Source organism: Schistocerca americana, chromosome 2, assembly GCF_021461395.2.
Source record: "Schistocerca americana isolate TAMUIC-IGC-003095 chromosome 2, iqSchAmer2.1, whole genome shotgun sequence".
Taxonomy (NCBI): Eukaryota; Metazoa; Arthropoda; class Insecta; order Orthoptera; family Acrididae; genus Schistocerca; species Schistocerca americana.
The window spans coordinates 29,697,264-29,717,502 of record NC_060120.1 but is presented as its reverse complement, the minus strand read 5'-3'; the positions used below and the strand labels follow the sequence as shown (position 1 = coordinate 29,717,502).

The window sequence follows — 20,239 nt, the reverse complement described above, 5'->3', positions numbered from 1 at the left end:
CTCAGTTAATATATTCTGAAACTTTGGTGAACAAGTATCACTGCCAAGCCCGTGCTAGTCTTAACACAGTCACTCACAATCCCTTGCACTCGCGTTAGCAAGTTTATGGTGTTGCATTTCCCGAAAACTTAACAGCTACAAAAATACTGTTTGTTTTTGATTGAGAATGTTCGCCAGATATTAAGCCTGTCGGTACCAAATGCAGTCACAGTTTTAGCCACCGACCTGCTCAATACGCCACGCGGAATATATGTCTTTTCTCCTCACAAAATTCACTTAAAAATTCCGAAATTTCTACACACACATCGGAATAATTATGCGGTCACTTTCCAACACTTTTGATGTATGAAACACTGCTAGATCCGGCAACTTCTCATTTCCATCGGAACTACTACTACACACGTCCGATCTGTTTCATGGCTAGGCTTCGATTCTTCTCTAGAATACTCTAAGTCTTCTTTACCAGCCGAGAAAGGCGCGCGAAGAATATTGCTTTACCATTGGTCAGTTTACTTTTGCAAAATAGTAAAGCTAACGACTGCACTTTTTACCGACGTAATTATCTAATATGCTGAAGTTTTGCTTATGTATAAAATTATTTACTACTGTTATTTATACCTGAATTAACTTTCCCTTTACCATAAACTTACTTTACAAATCTATTCTACAAAAATCCCCTTTGTCCATATCCATACTTCTTCGAAATGTTCCCACACTAAATCCTACTACATAACTCGTTAAACAATTATCTTCATATTAATCTTAAACCACACTCACGAATCATTCATACTGCTAAAACACTTCTATAACATTTTACATACACAAAAAGACATAATAACACTTTATGAAAATACTAGAACAGTTTATGAAAAACATTCTATTATTTTAGTGCACTCTAGTGGGCACAATCGAAACTAAAATAACAGTCCCCCTATCCAATATTGTCATCTATCGGCTGATACATAAACTACGTGCGCGTCCAGTCTCGCGTCACCATCTGTCACTATCCAGCTCTGAGACACATATCCCACTTAACCGCCTCCAAGGCAGGATCGGTGTACGGCGCTACGCCTCAATGGCCTGTGATCGCTGAGGAGAAGAAGAATACTTTTCACGATATCGGCCTCCTCACGCCTTGAAACGACCACTCGTCAGGAAAAACCATAAGCGACAACGTCGCAGTTCACCTGCTGCCCAGCAGTCTTGCGCGGCAAATATCGCCAACGGCAGAGTCTCAGTAATCGTGTGCTGCAGCACACTGTCTTCTGACGACTGTCAAAGCCCGCCTGTCTCCTGAGCCAGGCCTCATCACGCCATTTGTCAAACAAGCGCACGTTCGGCAAGGCTTACAGTGTCAAATTACAGTGTCAAAGATAGTGGATGGTAATATTTGTGGATTTTTCTTCCCCTCTTGTAGACTGGTGTTACCTGTGATTTTCTGCCGAACACTGGGAACAGTCTTTCTTATTTTTCGTTTGTTGCTACTCTCGAGTGTCCGAGCATGGAACGAAAATTAGAGTTTAAAATATCGTCGACAACGAGGTTCCTTAGAGACGTAGCACAAACTCGGATTAGGCAAGATAGGGGGCAGAAATGGGCCATGTCCTTTCAAAGGAACCAGCGTGCCGTTTGCCTAAAGCAGTTTAGGGAACTTACGAAAATCCTACATCTGGGTAGACTGAAGAGGATTTGAACCATCATCCTCCAGAATGTGAGTCCAGTGTGTGGGAGAGAGATAATTATAATTTTACCACAACGACATGAGTTTCTGAATAGCGGTATCATCATGGGCAGTTAAAAAAAATGTAAACACCAAAAACTGAGTTGGTGCCTAATACGCTAAAGGGAACCCGTTGGTACCAACTTTTAGTCTTACAAAATATCGACAAGTTCAGGTAACTATGTTGGAGGTGGATAGCTGTCACATAACCTTCTCTCCAAAGCAGACCACGAGACACAGTAACACTGAGATCTGGTGGTGGCTGAGGGACTTCGACCATTCATCCTCGTCCTCACAAAATCAGTCCCCGACAACGAGAGCCGTCTGAACAGAGGCAGTCTCGCTTTGGAACACAGCACCACCATTGGGGAACAAACATTGTACCATGGTACGGTCCTAATAGGCCGAAATGGGCGCATAATCCTTAGCAGTAATGCGACATTGGGAGTATCCACGGGTCCATGGAATACCACTATATGGCTCCCCGAATCGCCATTCATCCCCCAGCGTGTTTCACTCTTGAGACGTAAACTCTGCCGGAAGTTGGAAACAATGCGGAAGAAGACTCATCCGACCAAATAGTTACTTCCATTGCTCCATTGTCCAGATTTTATCGCTTCGGCACCACGTTTTCCCGTTAAGGGCGTTTGCATCAGTGATGTGTGGTTTTGGATTCCAACTCGCCCCGCAATTCGCAGGTTATGGAGCTCTCTAGCTGATGTTTTCGGTGCTGACAGGGGTCACGACGGCGACATTAAGTTCTGTAATTATCTTTGTAACCGTCGTCTTCTTATTTGTTTGTCACAATCCTCTTCAATGTCAGTCCATCATGATCACTCAACACAAACTTTCGTCCGCGTTGTGACTCACCGGATGATGTTTTTTACTTTCCCTGTATGTGGTATAATCTTCGATATGGTGCCTCTTGAAACATCGAACACTTCGGCTACCTTACATACGGAAGTAACCACGATACGAGTACCAGCAATTTGCCCAAGTTCGATTTCACTTAGCTCAGATGTAATGCACGCACGACTACACAGAACACTGTTACGACCACAACTGATACTTGCAACGTAAGGAGAACGATGCACAGGTGCCAACAGTGGGTAAATAAAACAGCGCAACGTCAAGATTTCTCTGGCATTTTCATTTATGTTCGTTCGAGCGTGCATTTCTGGCGGTGTTTCCATATGTTTGTGAGACTCCTTTATAATTAAAACTAGCTGAGTACCAGGCATTTCCGGCGTATGCATTTATTCCAGTCATCTATTAGCTTATGTCCTCCTATCCCAGCTTCCTACTCATCTCCACCAAACCCTCTCCCTGTTCACCTCCTTCACTCCCCACTATCTATCCATCTTCTCCTGCCCGTCTCTCTGTCCATCTCCTCACCCCCCCCCCCCCCAACACTGTCAATCTGTTTCCATTCCTCCTCTCTCCATCAACACCTTCCCAGTCTGTCCATCTCTTCCCCTCAACCCCCCACCGCGGTAATTCTCCTCCCCCCCTCTCTCTGTTAATGTCCGCTTCCCCCTCTCTCTGTTTCCTCGTTCCTCCTCCCTCTATACATCTCCTCCTGCCCCTCTCCCTTTTCATCTCCTCGCCTTTCCTTTCTCTCTCCATCTCCTACTCTTCTCCCCCTCTCTCTCTCTCTCTGTCTCCTCATCTTCCCTTTTTGTCCATTTACTCCTCCTCTTCATCTCCTCCTCTCTCATTTCTCTGCCTATCTCCTCCTCCTACAACTCTGTCCATCTCCTCTTTCCTTTTTCTGTCCATCTCGTCCTCTCCCCTGTGTCTGTCCATTTTCCCTGTCTCTGTCAATCTCCTCCTCTTCCTATATCCTCCTTCACCCTTGCTGTCTGTCGATCACCTCGCCCTCCATTCTCTCTCCAAGTTGTCATAGTCACAACTATAGTATTTCTTTTCAGAGTGCTCCTAATATTTGTATCAAATTTGACTGAAATCGTAACGGAGGGTCATGACCAGGTTTTTACATGTGACTTTGCCTGAATATGCACATGTCACATGTATTTCACACATGTTTACCATAGGTAATCTGTAGGCCTACGTCTAGCGAATTTTGCACAGTAGTTTAATTTTCATGCATTTATGACATTGTATCTCCTCTATTGTTCCTGATCTATATTAACGACATAGGAGACAATCTGAGAAGCTGTCTTAGATTGTTTGCAGATGATGCTGTCATTTACCATCTTGTAAAGTCATCGGATGATCAAAACGACTTGCAAAATGATTTAGATAAGATATCTGTATGGTGCGAAAAGTGGCAATTGACCCTGAATAAGGAGAAGTGTGAAGTTATTCACATGAGTACTAAAAGTAATCAGCTAAATTTCGATTACGCGATAACTCAAACAAATCTGAAGGCTGTAAATTCAGCTAAATACTTGGGGATTACGATTACAAATAACCTAAACTGGAACGATCACATAAATAATATTGTGGGTAGAGCAAACGAAAGACTACGATTCATTGGCGGAACACTTAGAAGGTGCAACAGGTCTACTAAAGAGACTGCTTACATCACGCTTGTCCGCCCTATTCTCGAGTACTGCTGTGTGGTGTGGGATCCGCATCAGGAGGGACTGGATCTTCTCGTGAAATCTCAATCACCAGTTTTTTCCTCCGATTGCAAAAACATTCTGTCGGCACCCAACTACATAGGGAGAAATGATCATCATGATAAAATAAGAGAAATCAGGGCTCGCACAGAAAAATTTAAGTGTTCGTTTTCCCGAGTGCCGGTCGAGAGTGGAACGTAAGAGAAGCAGCTTGAAGGTGGTTCATTGAACCCTCTGCCCGGTACTTTATTGTGAATATTAGAGTAATCACATAGACGTAGATGTAGATCTCCTGAGCTATGTGCCGTACAATGATATAATTTTGCAGGTACATCCAGTTTTATATGTCCCTACTGCCCGCGAAATGTGTTGTGAATACAGTTAGTATTACAAAAGCAGTAAACTGCCATGCAGTAGTTTTTCACGCATTTCAGTGTTTATGCCGTCATATTTTCTGAACTAAGCGTCGTTCTGCGACATGATTTTTCTGGTTTATTCAGTGGTATATGTGAATACTGCCTGTAAAATGTGTCACGAATCCTGTTAGTAGTACAGAAGTAATAAATTAAAAGTCATGCTTCATGTGGCAGTTTTACAACAGGAACGGCGATAATGCAGTAAGCGTTCAACTCTTTTCCTTTCACCGTTAGCGAGAAAAAGTTTGGTAGAGGTCCGCAGTTATGAATTAAAGTTTGTTGCAAACCTCTAACAGATCTCGTTCTTAAGTACTGGATCATTAAAGTATGGGTATCCTCGCCTCGTGGTCTACACTGTTCTTTCACTTACAAACACGCCCTTTCAAACGGTGAGTGGTTGTTACCCCCAGAGCAATTCTCTCCAGACAGTAAATGGTGTGTGTACCAAGTTCGGCAGAATTCGGTCCAATATTTTAAAAGGAGATGTAGGACATATATGTTCATCAATTTTTATAATTTGTACGGATATCTACGTCTGACGTTAAGTGTATGAGTCTCCATACTATTCGAAAGCGGACCCCTGTGACGCATAATGAGTCACGTCATTCGTTGCACCACACATGGCCAACATTCGGAGGTAAGTCAACTGCTCGAGGCAGCGTGGAGTGGACCGCCGGCGCTGACGCCGAGCGCTGGCCCTTTGCAGGTGCTGGGCCTGCCCTACAAGGGCGGCGAGTTCGCCATGTTCGTGCTGCTGCCGGAGGACGAGGGCGAGGCGGGCGCGCGTCGCCTGGGGGCGGCGCTGACGCCGGCGTCGCTGCTGCAGCTGCTGGCGTCCGCCAGGGAGCGCGACGACGTCATCTACATGCTGCCGCGCTTCTCGCTGGAGGCCAGCTACAGCCTCAAGCAGCCGCTGCAAGCCGCCGGCCTCCGCAGACTGTTCGACCCCCTCCAGGCCGACCTCTCCGGGCTCGTCGCCGACGACAAGTAAGTCCGTCTTTGCATAATTCTCTGTCGCATCAAGTTCTTTCACAGGAGAATTCGTCGCCGTTCTAAACAGACAGTCTATAAAACCATCGAGAACATCGAGTTCGCTACAACAGCTGGAGACAAGAAGAACCGCATACCAGTTAAGAGTGTTGGTGCTACCGCACTTGTAGACGGACCTTGTGTTTTCTGTGGTTGCAGACTTAATTTTAGTATTGACATTAACGATAATTTCGATCATGGTAATGGTTGGCTCCCTGTAGCCATTGTACGTGGAGGTACGTCTCTCACCTGCCGTGCCTCTTTTTAGAAGAAAGTAATGGATTTAAACTACTAGCCATTAAAATTGCTGCACCAAGAAGAAATGCAGATGATAAACGAGTATTCATTCGACAAATATATCATACTTGAACTGACATGTGATTACATTTTCACGCAATTTGGGTGCATAGATCCTCAGAAATCAGTACCCAGACCAACCACCACTGGCCGTAATAACGGCCGTGATACGCCTGGGCATTGAGTCAAACAGAGCTTGGATGGCGTGTACAGGTAAAGCTGCCCATGCAGCTTCAACATGATACCACAGATCATCAAGAGTAATGACTGGCGTATTGTGACGAGCCAGTTGCTCAGTAACCATTGACCAGACGTTTTCAGTTGGTGAGAGATCTGGAGAATGTGCTGGCCAGAGCAGCAGTCGAACATTTTCTGAATCCAGAAAGGTACGTACAGGACCTACAACCTGCGGTCGTGCATTATCCTGCTCAAACGTAGGGTTTCGCAGGGATCGAATGAAGGGTAGAACCAGGGTCGTAACACAGCTCAAATGTAACGTCCACTGTTCAAAGTGACGTCAATGCGAACAAGAGGTGACCGAGACGTGTAACCAGTGGCACCCCATACCATCACGCCGGGTGACACGCCAGTATGGCCATGACGAATACACGCTTCCAATGTGCGTTCACCGCGATGTCGCCAAACACGGATGCGACCATCATGATGCTGTAAACAGAACCCGGATTCATCCGAAAAAAATGACGTTTTGCCATTCGTGCACCCAGGTTCGTCGTTGAGTACACCATCGCAGGCGCTCCTGTCTGTGATCCAGCGTCTTTGGTAACCACAGCCATGGTCTCCGTGTTGATATTCCGTGCTCCTGCAAACGTCGTCGAACTGTTCGTACAGATGGTTGTTGTCTTGCAAACGTCCCCATCTGTTGACTCAGGGTTCTAGACGTGGCTGCACGATCCGTTACAGTCATGCGGATAAGATGCTTGTCATCTCGACTGCTAGTGATGCGAGTCCGTTGGCATCCAGCACGGCGTTCCGTATTACCCTCCTGAACCCACCGATTCCATATTCTTCTAACAGTCATTGGATCTCGACCAACGCGAGCAGCAATGTCGCGATACGATAAACCGCAATCGCGATAGGCTACAATCCGACCTTTATCAAAGTCGGAAACGTGATGGTACGCATTTCGCCTCCTTACACGAGGCATCACAATAACGCTTCACCAGGCAACGCTGGTCAACTGCTGTTTGTGTATAAGAAAGCGGTTCGAAACTTTCCTCATGTCAGCACGTTGTAAATTTCGCCACCGGCGCCAACCTTGTGCGAATGCCCTGAGAAGCTAATCATTTGAATATCACAGCATCTTCTTCCGGTCGTTTAAATTTCACGTCTGTAGCACGTCATCTTCGTGGTGTAGCAATTTTAATGGCCAGTAGTGTATCACAGAAATCAAGTACTCATACAGTAAAGATATACGCCGTGCCGTCGTAGAATAGTGTGTCGAGATCAAGACACCAATTCAGGACAATAGCAATTGTTGTAGTCCAAGTTCTGCCAGTTACCATAGTTGCGTAATACATGTTAGTAAGGTCTCTGCCAATATTCCGCAGCGCCAGAGAGTTTATTCTAGGCGGCTGTGCGTCCTCTAGGATCACGGGGACTGCTGTAGCATCTGACTTGCTAAACGGTGGGGCTGAGTCCATATCTGAGGCTAACACGAGCATATCCCCATCTCAAGATACGTCTCTGTAGGCTCTGATGCTACATTCTCCCCTTCCCAGAATTGGCACTTGTGTGATACCTACGCATTTTTCGTCGGGACTGACTTGGCGAGCCCTCCCACATCTGGTGCAGGAGGTGTACGAGACACCTTGATACCCACAGAAGATGAGTAAAATGTTGGTGATGATTGTGTTGGTTGAACATCTCTGGGTCTGTCAGTGCCAATTCCTTAGGAGATCCAGAATTAAGATATTTTTGCAGGTTCCAGCTCATTATATTCTAAGAAAATAATGGCAGAAATCACAAAATCTCTTAAGAGACAGAGAAAGTATATGAGGATACTGAAAGAGTAACACAGTATGTAAAGGGAGATGAAAATCTATTGCTCATGGGAGGGGGGAATGCAGCTTCAAGGGAAGGAACAGAAGAAAAGGTTACAGGACAATATGAGCTTGGGACAGGGAATGAGAGAGGAGGAAGACTGATTGAGTTCTGTAATAGTTTTCAGCTAGTAACAGCGAATACTTTATTCGAGATTCACAAGAGGAGGAGGTGTACGTGGGAAAGGCCGGGTGATGCGGGAAGATTTCAGTTACATTACATCATGGTCAGACAGAGATTGCGGAATCAGATAATGGACTGGAAGTCGTACCCAGGAGCAGATATAGACTCAGATCACAATATAGTAGTGATGAAGAGTAGGCTGAAATTTTAAGATATTAATCAGGAAGAATCAATAAGCAAAGAAATTGGATTCAGAAGTACTAAAGAATGACGAGATGCACTTGAAGCTCTCAAAGGCTGTAAGAAACAGCTCACTAGGCAGTACAGTTGAAGAGCAATGGACATCTCCAGAAATGGCAATCACAGAAGTTGGAAAGGAAAACATAGGTACAAGGAAGACACATAACGTGTATCCACAGGATACACTGCAAAGAAACCGTACATAACAGAAGAAACACTTCAGGTCATCGATGAAAGAAGAACGTACGAGAATGCTCAAGGAGATTCAGGAATACAGAAATACAAGTCGCTGAGCAACGAAATAAATAGGCAAGGACGCCAAGACGAAATGGCTTCATGAAAAAATGTGAAGAAATCGAAAAGGAAATGATTGTCAGAAGGACTGACTCAGCACATAGGAAAGTCAAAAAGAGTGCAACGGGAGTTCCACTTTTAAATGCAGAGGAGAGAGCGGATAGGTGGAAAGAGTGCACGGAAGGCCTCTGTGAGGTAGAAGATTTGTCTCATGTGTTTGAAGAAGAAACAGGAGTCGATTTAAAAGAAACAAATGATCCAGTGTTATAATCAGAGTCTAAGAAAGCTTTGGAGAACCTACGATCAAATACAGCAGAAGGGATAGATAACATTCCATCAGAATTTCTAAATCATTGGGGGAAGGGCAACAAATCGACTATTCAGGTTGGTATGTAGAATCTATAAGTCTGGCGACACACCATCTGACTTTCGCAAAAATATCATCCACACAGTTCCGAAGACTGCAACAGCTGACAAGAGCGAGAATTATAGCGCACTCAGCTTAACATCTCACGCGTCCAAGTTGCTGACAAGAATAATATACAGAAGAATGGAAAAGAAAATTGAGAATGTGTTAAATGACGATGAGTTTGGCTTTATAAAAGGTAAAGGCACCAGAGAGGCAATTCTGTCGTTGCGGTTGATAATGGAAGTAAGACTACAGAAAAATCAAGACACGTTCATAGGATTTGTCGACATGGAAAAAGTGTTCGACAATGTCAAATGGAGCAAGCGAAATTCTGAGAAAAATAGGGGTAAGCTTTAGGGAGAGATGGATAATAGACAATATGTACAAGAGCGAAGGGGATATAATTAGAGTGGACTATCCAACTACGAAGTGCTATGCTTAAAAAGGGTTCAAGACAGGGATGTTATCTTTCACCCCTATTGTTCAATTGTACATCGAAGAAGCAATGATAGACATAAAAGAAAGGTTCAGGAGTGGAATTAAAGCTCAAGGAGATAGGATACCAATGTTACGATTCGCTTATGAAATTGCTACCCCGAGTGAAAGAAGAATTACATGAACTGCTGAATGGAATGAACAGTCTAATGAGTGCAAAATATGGATTGAGAGTAAATCGAAGAAAGATGGAACTAATGCGGAGTAGCAGAAATAAGAACAGCGAGAAACTTAACGTCAGGTTTGATGGTCACGAAGTAAATGAAGTTAAGGGATTCTACTATATAGGCAGCAAAATAACCAGTGACAGATGGAGCAAGAAGGACATCAAAAGCAGACTAGCAATGGCAAAAAGGTCATCCCTGACCCAGAGAAGTCTACTAGTACCAAATATAATTTTAGGAAGAAATTTCTAAGAATGTACGTCTGGAGCACAGCACTGTAAGGTAGTGAAACATTGACTGTGGGAAAACTGGAACAGAAGAGAATCGAAGCATTTGAGATGTGGTGCTACAGGCGAATGTTGAAAATTAGGTGGACTGATAAGGTAAGGAATGAGGAGGTTCTACGCAGAACCAGAGAGGAAAGGAATATGTGGAAACACTGATAAGGAGAAGGGACAGGATATCCATTAAGACATCGCAGAATGACTTCCATGGTACTATAGGGAGCTGTAGAGGGCAAAAACTGTAGAGGAAGACAGAGAGCGGAATAGATCCGGCAAATAATTGACGACGTAGGTTTCAGGTGCTACTCTGAGCTGTAAAGGTTGGCACAGGAGAGGAATTCGTGGCCAGCAGCACTAAACAAGTCAGAAGACAGATGAGTCAAAAAAATGTTGATCCTAACAACATATATGTATTCCATTTCTGCAATGAATGCGACGTCCTTGTAACAACTTGTGACCTCTAACTTATTTATAACTCTATTACCAGCTTTTGTGGAAAACCATAACTATATTTCACTGAGTTGTCTTCTTAAGTGGATGCCGACATGGCACTGCCTGCAACGTGGACACTTCCCATTCGTCTACACATTGCTCTTCTGCTGTCTGTGTGAATTCCAAACTGTGAGCTTTCCTTAACATGTCTCCTAATTAAGCGTCCTCATGCCTTAGATCTTGCTGTGTGATCTATTTATTGGGAACTAATGTACCCGCAATGACTCACGTCAGGGACTAAATATAGGATTGCTTGCTATGGGGATTTTTAGATCGGAATTTGCAGCGAAATTTGGAAAGTTGAGGTAAGTTCCTATGGGACCAAATTGCTGAGGTTATCGCTCCCTAGGCTAACACACTACTAGGACAACAGACGTACCCATGCCCGAGAGAGGACTCCAACCTCCGAAGCGCCGGGGGCGGGGGAGGGGGGGGGGCGAACCATAACAAGGCGCCTGAGACCGCGCGGGTACCACGCGCGACTTTGCAACGAAGACAACTGATCAGGCCTCTTTCGGCGCTGTCACTGTCACCATATGGATTTTATGACTGCTGTAGTCAGCCAACACTATGCAAATAATTGAAATGGCTGCTTATCCACCAGAAAATACAGCTTCAAAAACAGTTACACTACTTTCTGGGGCAACCATGAGAAAGGTATGACTTCCTGCACTGAACGGTACACTATTACACAACTATTTCTTCCCAAATCTGTTTTGTAACCAACAAAAACGAAAGTTAGAGAGATCAATCCAATGAGATGTGTATCAGTACCAGTGACTGCCAGTACTTAGTTAACATACATGTTAATATACATTATATTTCATACTGAATTCCAAGGTATACCTAAATAAGAGGCTTATTGACCTGGATTCCAAGCCAGTGGACGCGCAGCAGGTCATGTTAGCTGACATTTGCGGTTGGCCCTGGAGAATTTCTGGAAGAACTCCTGGCGGCTGTTGAGGTCAGTGCCATTTGGTCAGACCGGCCTTTGCTTTGAAGAGCCGCACCTAGGCACTGCTTTTCGGAAGTCACAATTCAAATACAATTTCACATTGTGCACGGCCAACAACAGAGTCTGTTGCAAGTGGAGCTATGCCATTTTTGGCAAAGTCTGGAAGAATTCTTTTGTGATTATTATACAGTAAGCAGGGCTTGTTTGAAATACATCTACTGCAATAGATAACATCGGAAAATGGAGTAAGAACTCGGGAGTTAGCACACTATAAAGGTTTAGGATGCTGCCAAGCTCAGGTACCCCAAACATCTGAATGTTTACATCTACATCTACATCTAAATTTATACTCCGCAAGCCACCCAATGGTGTGTGTGGCGGAGGGCACTTTACGTGCCACTGTCATTACCTCCCTTTCCTCTTCCAGTCGCGTATGGTTCGCGGGAAGAACGACTGTCTGAAAGCCTCCGTTCGCGCTCTAATCTCTCTAATTTTACATTCGTGATCTCCTCGGGAGGTATAAGTATGGGGAAGCAATATATTCGATACCTCATCCAGAAACGCACCCCCTCGAAACCTGGCGAGCAATCTACACCGCGATGCAGAGCGCCTCTCTTGCAGAGTCTGCCACTTGAGTTTATTAAACATCTCCGTAACGCTAGCACGGTTACCAAATAACCCTGTGACGAAACGCGCCGCTCTTCTTTGGATCTTCTCTATCTCCTCCGTCAACCCGATCTGGTACGGATTCCACACTGATGAGCAATAATCAAGTATAGGTCTAACGAGTGTTTTGTAAGCCACCTCCTTTGTTGATGGACTACATTTTCTAAGCACTCTCCCAATGAATCTCAACCTGGTACCCGCCTTACCAACAATTAATTTTATATGATCATTCCACTTCAAATCGTTCCGCACGCATACTCCCCGATATTTTACAGAAGTAACTGCTACCAGTGTTTGTTCCGCTATCATATAATCATACAATAAAGGATCCTTCTTTCTATGTATTCGCAATACATTAACACAATGTAACAACAATGAGGACTGGAAACGTAAATAATATAGAAATTAAAGAGAGAGACTCGAATGTGCTGCCGAGTTTCAACCTCACTGGCCATAGTCAGATATGGAAGTAGATCAGGTCACTGTTTTTCAGTGGCAAGTGTTTTGGAGAGTGTTACTGGTTAACTAACTGAAACAAGAGGCAGGCAAGTGGAACAGCTTCTTGTAAGGCTCTTTTTACTGGTCAGCACTCGCAATATCCATTGTTCAGCTCAGCGCGGGGTAGCCGCGCGGTCTAGGGCATCTTGTCACGGTCCGCGCGGCTCCCCCCGTCGGAGGTTCGCGTTCTCCCTCGGGCCTGGGTGTGTGTGTCGTCCTTAGGGTAAATTAGTTTAAGTTAGGTTACATAGTATGTAAGATTAGGGACCGATGACCTCAGTAGTTTGGTCCTATAAGAACTTACCACAAATTTCTAATTTTCCGTTGTTTAGCCAATTCAAAGAATGTGAAATCCGATAAACACAAAATAACGAATCTTCCTTTTCGGAAGCACTAAGTACATCTCTTCTCGACCAGACTTCTCCACCTGCATCTCCCTCAGTATCTTTGCTGCACCTTGCCAGCCAGACGTCTCTGCAACCAGGTGTCTCATTGAGAAACGTATCTGCCTAAACTAGGCTGCAGATGAAAGTTTTTGGCCCAAAATCGCCAGTTTAATATGGTGAGCTCTAGCTGCGACAGTGAGATGAACTGTAGGGAGAGTCAAAATATTTTTACTGTGTTTTTATAATATCAAGCTTTATTCTGAAGATTTGCTTGCAGAACTTGTGATCAATATCCTTTCAACTCTGGCCACAGTTACAAACGAACATCCTTCTCTAGCGCTATCTCTTTTAATATCAACATGTTGGCAATCACAGTACTACTCCACGAATATAATTGTTTCATACTGATGTGCTTTTATTAAAATCAGACCCCAGTTCCCCTTAACCAGTCTTGCCAATGCATTGTCAATATATGTCAGAGTGAGTTACCATGCACTTCAATGTATTAAACTGTGTTAAATGCGATTCTTTTTTAATTTCGTAGTAACGAGTTCCTTATTCATTATTGTGGAGGGCAACGATTAATTGTGTCAGGAAAAACAGGGCCACATCGCTTACCAATAGTCAACATCCCGATCCGAATCCTTACAACGCGATCTTGAAAGCTTGGACGTGTTGCTGCTGTCTCTGAAGATACAACTCCATTTCACGCAAGTGGTCGATGAATCGCAGAGGCGATGGACCTAAATGGGGCAGAATCTTACTGTGCAGTCAAAACAGCTAATAGCGCTCGCTCTGTTTTCCAGTTGCAGAACGTCTGTTTAATCCTGTTCCGTTTGCTGTTGATGGCATAAGCACAGCGGACAGAACGTTAGTCATTCCCTTAAAAGACCACACTGGTCGCTTTGGAGCGCTGTGGATAATGTACAGCTCGAACCAGGCGGTCATTTAGCCCGAAACCGTTGACGCAAGCCGTGGAAGTGAGGTGGAGGTGGTGGTGGTGGTGGTGGTGATGGTGGTGGTGGTGTGTGTGTGTGTGTGTGTGTGTGTGTGTGTGTGTGTGTGTGTGTGTGTGCCAAATGACTCGATTCATCGGACTAACATGGTCGACGTGCAGTGATAACACACTGGCAGAAAGGAGCTATCGTGTTTCAAGGTGTCTTTACATCAGCTCTTGTAGTAATATTTCGCCATTTCTAACCTGATGTTTTAAAGTCTGTTCTCTTTAGCAAAAATGTATTTTCCGCAAACAAACGTGTACACATTATTTTCAAGAGAAAGTATAGTATACGGCGCTACAGATGCAGATCTGCAGATGGTGCGTGATAATAGCAAGGATGACCTCTTCGTAGCTTCAAAATCTCACTGGGTAAATCGGAGAAATCGTTACAAGCATCATTTAACATCGTAAAATTCTGCCACTGGTCTTAATAACTACCTGGATTTGGTAGGAAGTAAGCCCACAAGATTGTGCAGGTGCGTCGCAGCGAGGTTAAGGTACTCGCTCAGAATTTGATCGTGCAGTTCCACCAAATTGCAGGGATTCTGATGTCGGCGTTTTGGGCTCTGTTCCAACACATCCCACAGATTTTCTATGAGTTAAAGTCAGGTGATGTTGCAGGCCAATCGAGATATAATAGGGTGGGAGTTTGTTCAGAAAACCAGTCACATATTCTCGCTGCCCGATGAACTTCATTTCTGTCGCCTTGGTGAGCCTGTGCGAACCATGGCGCCTTTCAAGGTGACCAACAGCAAATGTTCATTGGATGCAGTCCCCACCGCATTGCTGTGTCGCTAATGAGTTGCGATGGAACTTCATTCACTGCCTGCAGCAATTCCTGTCGGCTTTTGATGCGATTTTGATTCACAAGCCGTGAAACACGTCTCCTGTCCCTTTCAGTCAGGATCTTATTCTAGACCACAATTCTGACGTCGTGTTCCGTGGCCACATACGTTACACCACTGCTTGGAGCCCTGTTGAACAGTTAGCCGCGAAACAGCAACAAATATAGCAATTTTACACACGGTGTTTGGGCAAGGCCAAATAGGATTGCTCCTATTTACCACTCTGCCAAATCCCTCACTCATTAACTGGTAACCATGGATGAAAAGGAACAAACAGATTCCATATTTCTAGCTTTCCGGAAAGCATTTGACACGGTGCTGCTTTGTAGGCTGTTAACGAAGGTAAGAGCATTTGGAATAACTTCACATACATGTGAGTGGCTCGAAGACTGAGACCTAGTAGTCAGAGAGAGGCAGGATAAGGCAACGATTGTGGATGGGACCTTAATCAGCTACTGTTGGCTACAGTAAACACATACACTTTATTTGCGGAAATAATTTTCAACAATCATTTTAAAGGAATTTAGTACACTGACGGCTGAAGGCCTTACTAAGAAAGATTTCAAAATTATTTGTCGGCTGAAGGCCACAAGCAATGTTACAAACAATTAACAGCTGACGGCCTGAATTACAAGTGAGGAAGGCAATTACACCTTAAAACATAAAGGGAAATTTTAAACTATTGTGACAATTTGACGAAGTAATACGGAGTGATCCACAGACAGTACTCCACGGATCGACCTGAGGAAGTTCACTATAGCTGTGCAAGCGGTGAGACTGGCAGCCTAGAGTAATGTTCACGTCAGGAGGGCAATTCAAACTAGAGACGGCTTAAACGCCGATCGACCCTCTTACCAAATCCACCTAATGCCAGATAACCAGTACAACGATGGAATAATTCAGGCGAGGGTGAAGAGACAGACAGCACTTCGTCTCCAGAATCAGGTGTTTAAAACACCAAAAGGTTGAAGGAACCACTGTAACCAAGGTAGAGAAGACAAACAATTATCCATACCCCAAACAAGGAAGCTGTCAAATTACACGCCATGCTGGACAGCATCGACACGACGAGGAAAAGTACACTGCTGCAAAACACGCTAACCTCCAGGGCAGGTAACTGGGGCGTTTGCGGCCACTAGGCAGTAAGATACCGCTGGTTGCACTTCACCAATAACACCACCAAATTCAAACTAATATGAAGCAGCAGAAGGCAGCTAATAGCTTCTGCCAACCTGACAGACTCCACTTGTTGCAGTTGGTCTCACCGACCCTGGGAGCAGCAACACGCAAACAACAGCGAGATCTCAAACAGTGGTGGTTTCGCTACTGGATAAGGTTCACTCAACTTGAAACGTCCTGGGTTCGGTCGTCGGCTACAGCTCCTCGATCCCACAGTGCCTGCAAGCTGCCAGTGGTCCCCGCCTGCCCTCGCGCTGCGGACCTCCTTGCTGCTCCGTCCGAAGCCGAACTGCTTGACACTAGAGATGGGGGATCCGCTCCTGAACTGATTCATAGAGTTGAATCTTTCAAAGGAGTGAACAATCAGTGATTCAGAAAAAAAGAACGGTAGCTCCAAACGTTTCCCACGGGAGAGAGAGAGAGAGAGAGAGAGAAAGAGAGAGAGACAGAGCATATCAGCGGGGCCTCTGCTGGTCAGAGCACACTGCACACCACGCCACACAACACAGCCAGCGCCAGCCTCTGCCCTGCTTCTGTCTTGGCTGCCTGCATTGTGCAGTGCCGCATTGGATTTTGTGTTTCACATATGCCATGCCGTCTCTGTGCTTCCTCTGCCGCATGCAGTGTCTGGAGCAGCTTAACTTAACATCGCACTCCGTCGGCGATCGTTTCAGTCGCACGTCCTGCCCTCTGGGCGGTCGATGCGAGCAACAAGACAGAGAGCCTCCTAGCGGAGAACATAAGAACTACTTGCAACAACCTGCTCGCAAGAGAACGGGTGACTCGTCTCGGAGCGGGTGACTGGTGGCCGTTCACCGCTCCCCCCACCCTCGGAACTCGCCCGCTCAACGCTCACCCCACCGTTCTCGACTCTAGCCAGAGCGTTGAGCAAAGCAACTCAGGTGTCACTCTGGTCTCTGCGGTCTTAGCTCACGCAGTAATACAGCTCGCGGCTCGACCTGCTTGACTCAGCGCCTCTGCATAGGAGTTCGTCTCTACTGGATATTGTTCTTCGTAGTAATACCGCTATGTATATTACATTAATATGTTATGTATACATCATTTGTTTTTATTTTATTTTTATTTGTTTAAACTGATCAGATTAGGTTCCTGACGACTCCTCTTACTATAGGATTTCTATTATGGACACTCGAATTTACGCTTTAATTACTAGCCAACCGATAAACATACTGCAAAATGTGATACACCAATATTTTCCTTGTTTTATTCTGCGTAAGGCTATATGCAGCACTTTAGTCTTACAGTCAAATTTATATATATATATTTTCTTATTCTGGTACGGATTTTGCGATTTTAGGCGTCTTCGGAAGGAAACGTTCACTTTAAAAATATATGGCTTCCGATGTATTTGTACGAGGGTAATGAAATTTTAATACATTATAGCCAAATATATTGTTAATGTAAATCCCAAGTTACAACATTTTCCGATCACCCATAAAACCACGATAGTGCAAAATAAATCAATAATCAAAAACTTTCTCATATCGTGGAAATTTCAATAAACAATACAAAATTCTTACTCATTATCTGTGTTACTTCAAAATAGGATCAAATAAGATCAAAATACAGGTATAGTACTGGAATAAACCAAGTTTAAAGGGCAATGTGCCTTCCATTTATTTTCTATTGTGAATGAGTGGTGAGTCATGAAAAAGAGCTAGTTCATTTCAGGGAGTGAACAGTTCTGATCCGATCTCTGAAAAGAACAGTTTTTCCCATCTCTACTTGACACACACTACGACTCAGAAATGCAAGCGGTCGCACCAAAGATAGTACCACAGTACTGGCTATTGATAATCGCTGCTGCTGCCACTCGCGGACGAACAATACTAGCAAACTCAGTGGTGCCATTAACACAAGAAGGGAACGAGACGCCACTACCGCTATTACAAGAGGCCAAGTTATGAATGGCAAGAGCCAGAGCCGCACACGGCTCAAAGACGTCTTAATAATAGAATCCAGTATGTTGTTCGCGATGGCGAGTGTTCACCAGAGACAAGAACATCGTCAGGACTGCCCCAGGGAAGTGTGATAGGACCGCTGTTGTCCTCTATATACACTCCTGGAAATGGAAAAAAGAACACATTGACACCGGTGTGTCAGACCCACCATACTTGCTCCGGACACCGCGAGAGGGCTGTACAAGCAATGATCACACGCACGGCACAGCGGACACACCAGGAACCGCGGTGTTAGCCGTCGAATGGCGCTAGCTGCACAGCATTTGTGCACCGCCGCCGTCAGTGTCAGCCAGTTTGCCGTGGCATACGGAGCTCCATCGCAGTCTTTAACACTGGTAGCATGCCGCGACAGCGTGGACGTGAACCGTATGTGCAGTTGACGGACTTTGAGCGAGGGCGTATAGTGGGCATGCGGGAGGCCGGGTGGACGTACCGCCGAATTGCTCAACACGTGGGGCGTGAGGTCTCCACAGTACATCGATGTTGTCGCCAGTGGTCGGCGGAAGGTGCACGTGCCCGTCGACCTGGGACCGGACCGCAGCGACGCACGGATGCACGCCAAGACCGTAGGATCCTACACAGTGCCGTAGGGGACCGCACCGCCACTTCCCAGCAAATTAGGGACACTGTTGCTCCTGGGGTATCGGCGAGGACCATTCGCAACCGTCTCCATGAAGCTGGGCTACGGTCCCGCACACCGTTAGGCCGTCTTCCGCTCATGCCCCAACATCGTGCAGCCCGCCTCCAGTGGTGTTGCGACAGGCGTGAATGGAGGGACGAATGGAGACGTGTCGTCTTCAGCGATGAGAGTCACTTCTGCCTTGGTGCCAATGATGGTCGTATGCGTGTTTGGCGCCGTGCAGGTGAGCGCCACAATCAGGACTGCATACGACCGAGGCACACAGGGCCAACACCCGGCATCATGGTGTGGGGAGCGATCTCCTACACTGGCCGTACACCACTGGTGATCGTCGAGGGGACACTGAATAATTCTTCAAAGGGGACGTTTCATATGGCGGCCCTGCCAGGATTCGAACCTGGAATTTGAAGAATTATACATGACTGTGCTTAAAGTGACACACAATATTTTTAGCGCAACGCAATCTGACTTTCAAAAATCCCTGCAAAAGAATAGCCCTGAGTAACATTAAACTATACCTTTCAGAAATCACTTACCTCACAAAAATCTTCATTACTCGAACTACTGCAGTACAGCGAGCGCCACTACTGCCAGCTAAATAAAAGATTCAAACTATGGAAGGCACTAACTACTGATAGGGATAGTTAGCAAATGAAAGATATTAATAGAGAACAAACAATGTATTTACCTTGATAGTCATAATATATATAGCAGTTCATGACAAATTACAAAACTCCGCCATCTCTCTCCCCACATCCACCACTGCTGGCGGCTCACCTCCAACTGCGCAACGCTACGCGCTGTTCACATCCAGCTGCCGCTGCCCAACAATACAATGGAAGACAACAATGCAAACTAGCCACAGACTGCACACAGCACAGCCAGTGATTTTTATACAAAGGTGGCGTTAGCAATAAAAAAAACTTAAACAGCCTACTTACAACTTCAGCGAATTCGTCGCCACAAACATGTAAACGAACTTCGCCTTGTGCATGACAACACAAGGCCTCACAAAACTTCACTGGACCGTACTTCCTCATCTACCCTACAGTCCGGATCTCGCACCTTCCGACTTCCATCTGATGAATGATACACTCCGCGGGAAGCAGTACGTGACTGATGGGGAGGCTATCGACGAACCACGACCTTGGCTGCGACTTCGATCAGTAGAGTGGTATCGTGCGGGCATACAAACTCTCCCAATAAGGTGGAGAAAGGCCGTCACACTGAATGCAGGATGTCATGAAAAATAGAGTTTTGTAGTATGGCGTATTGGAATCTTGCATAAAACCTACTTGCTTTCAGAAAAAAAGTGGTGCATTACTTATTGAACACAGGAACACGTGGAGCAATGTGGCCTCAACGACGTACCTGGAAGACACACTGAAAAAAGGTGCAAAGTTAGGTTTATAACATTTCTCGACTGAGAAAAGAACCTTTTAACAGTGCTGAGAGAAATACGCTTTCAAATTCTGAAGG

At 45.2% G+C, this 20,239-nt stretch overlaps 1 protein-coding gene across 1 annotated transcript in view; it reads left to right on the top strand.

Moving 5' to 3' along the window:
* The window catches only part of LOC124589533 (leukocyte elastase inhibitor-like), a 64,446-nt gene that overhangs the window by 23,120 nt on the left and 21,087 nt on the right, over positions 1-20,239 (top strand). Inside the window, exon 3 of the mRNA XM_047131560.1 lies at positions 5,428-5,708. Within this exon, the coding sequence (XP_046987516.1) occupies positions 5,428-5,708 (281 nt within the window). The remainder of the gene's footprint in view (positions 1-5,427; positions 5,709-20,239) is intronic.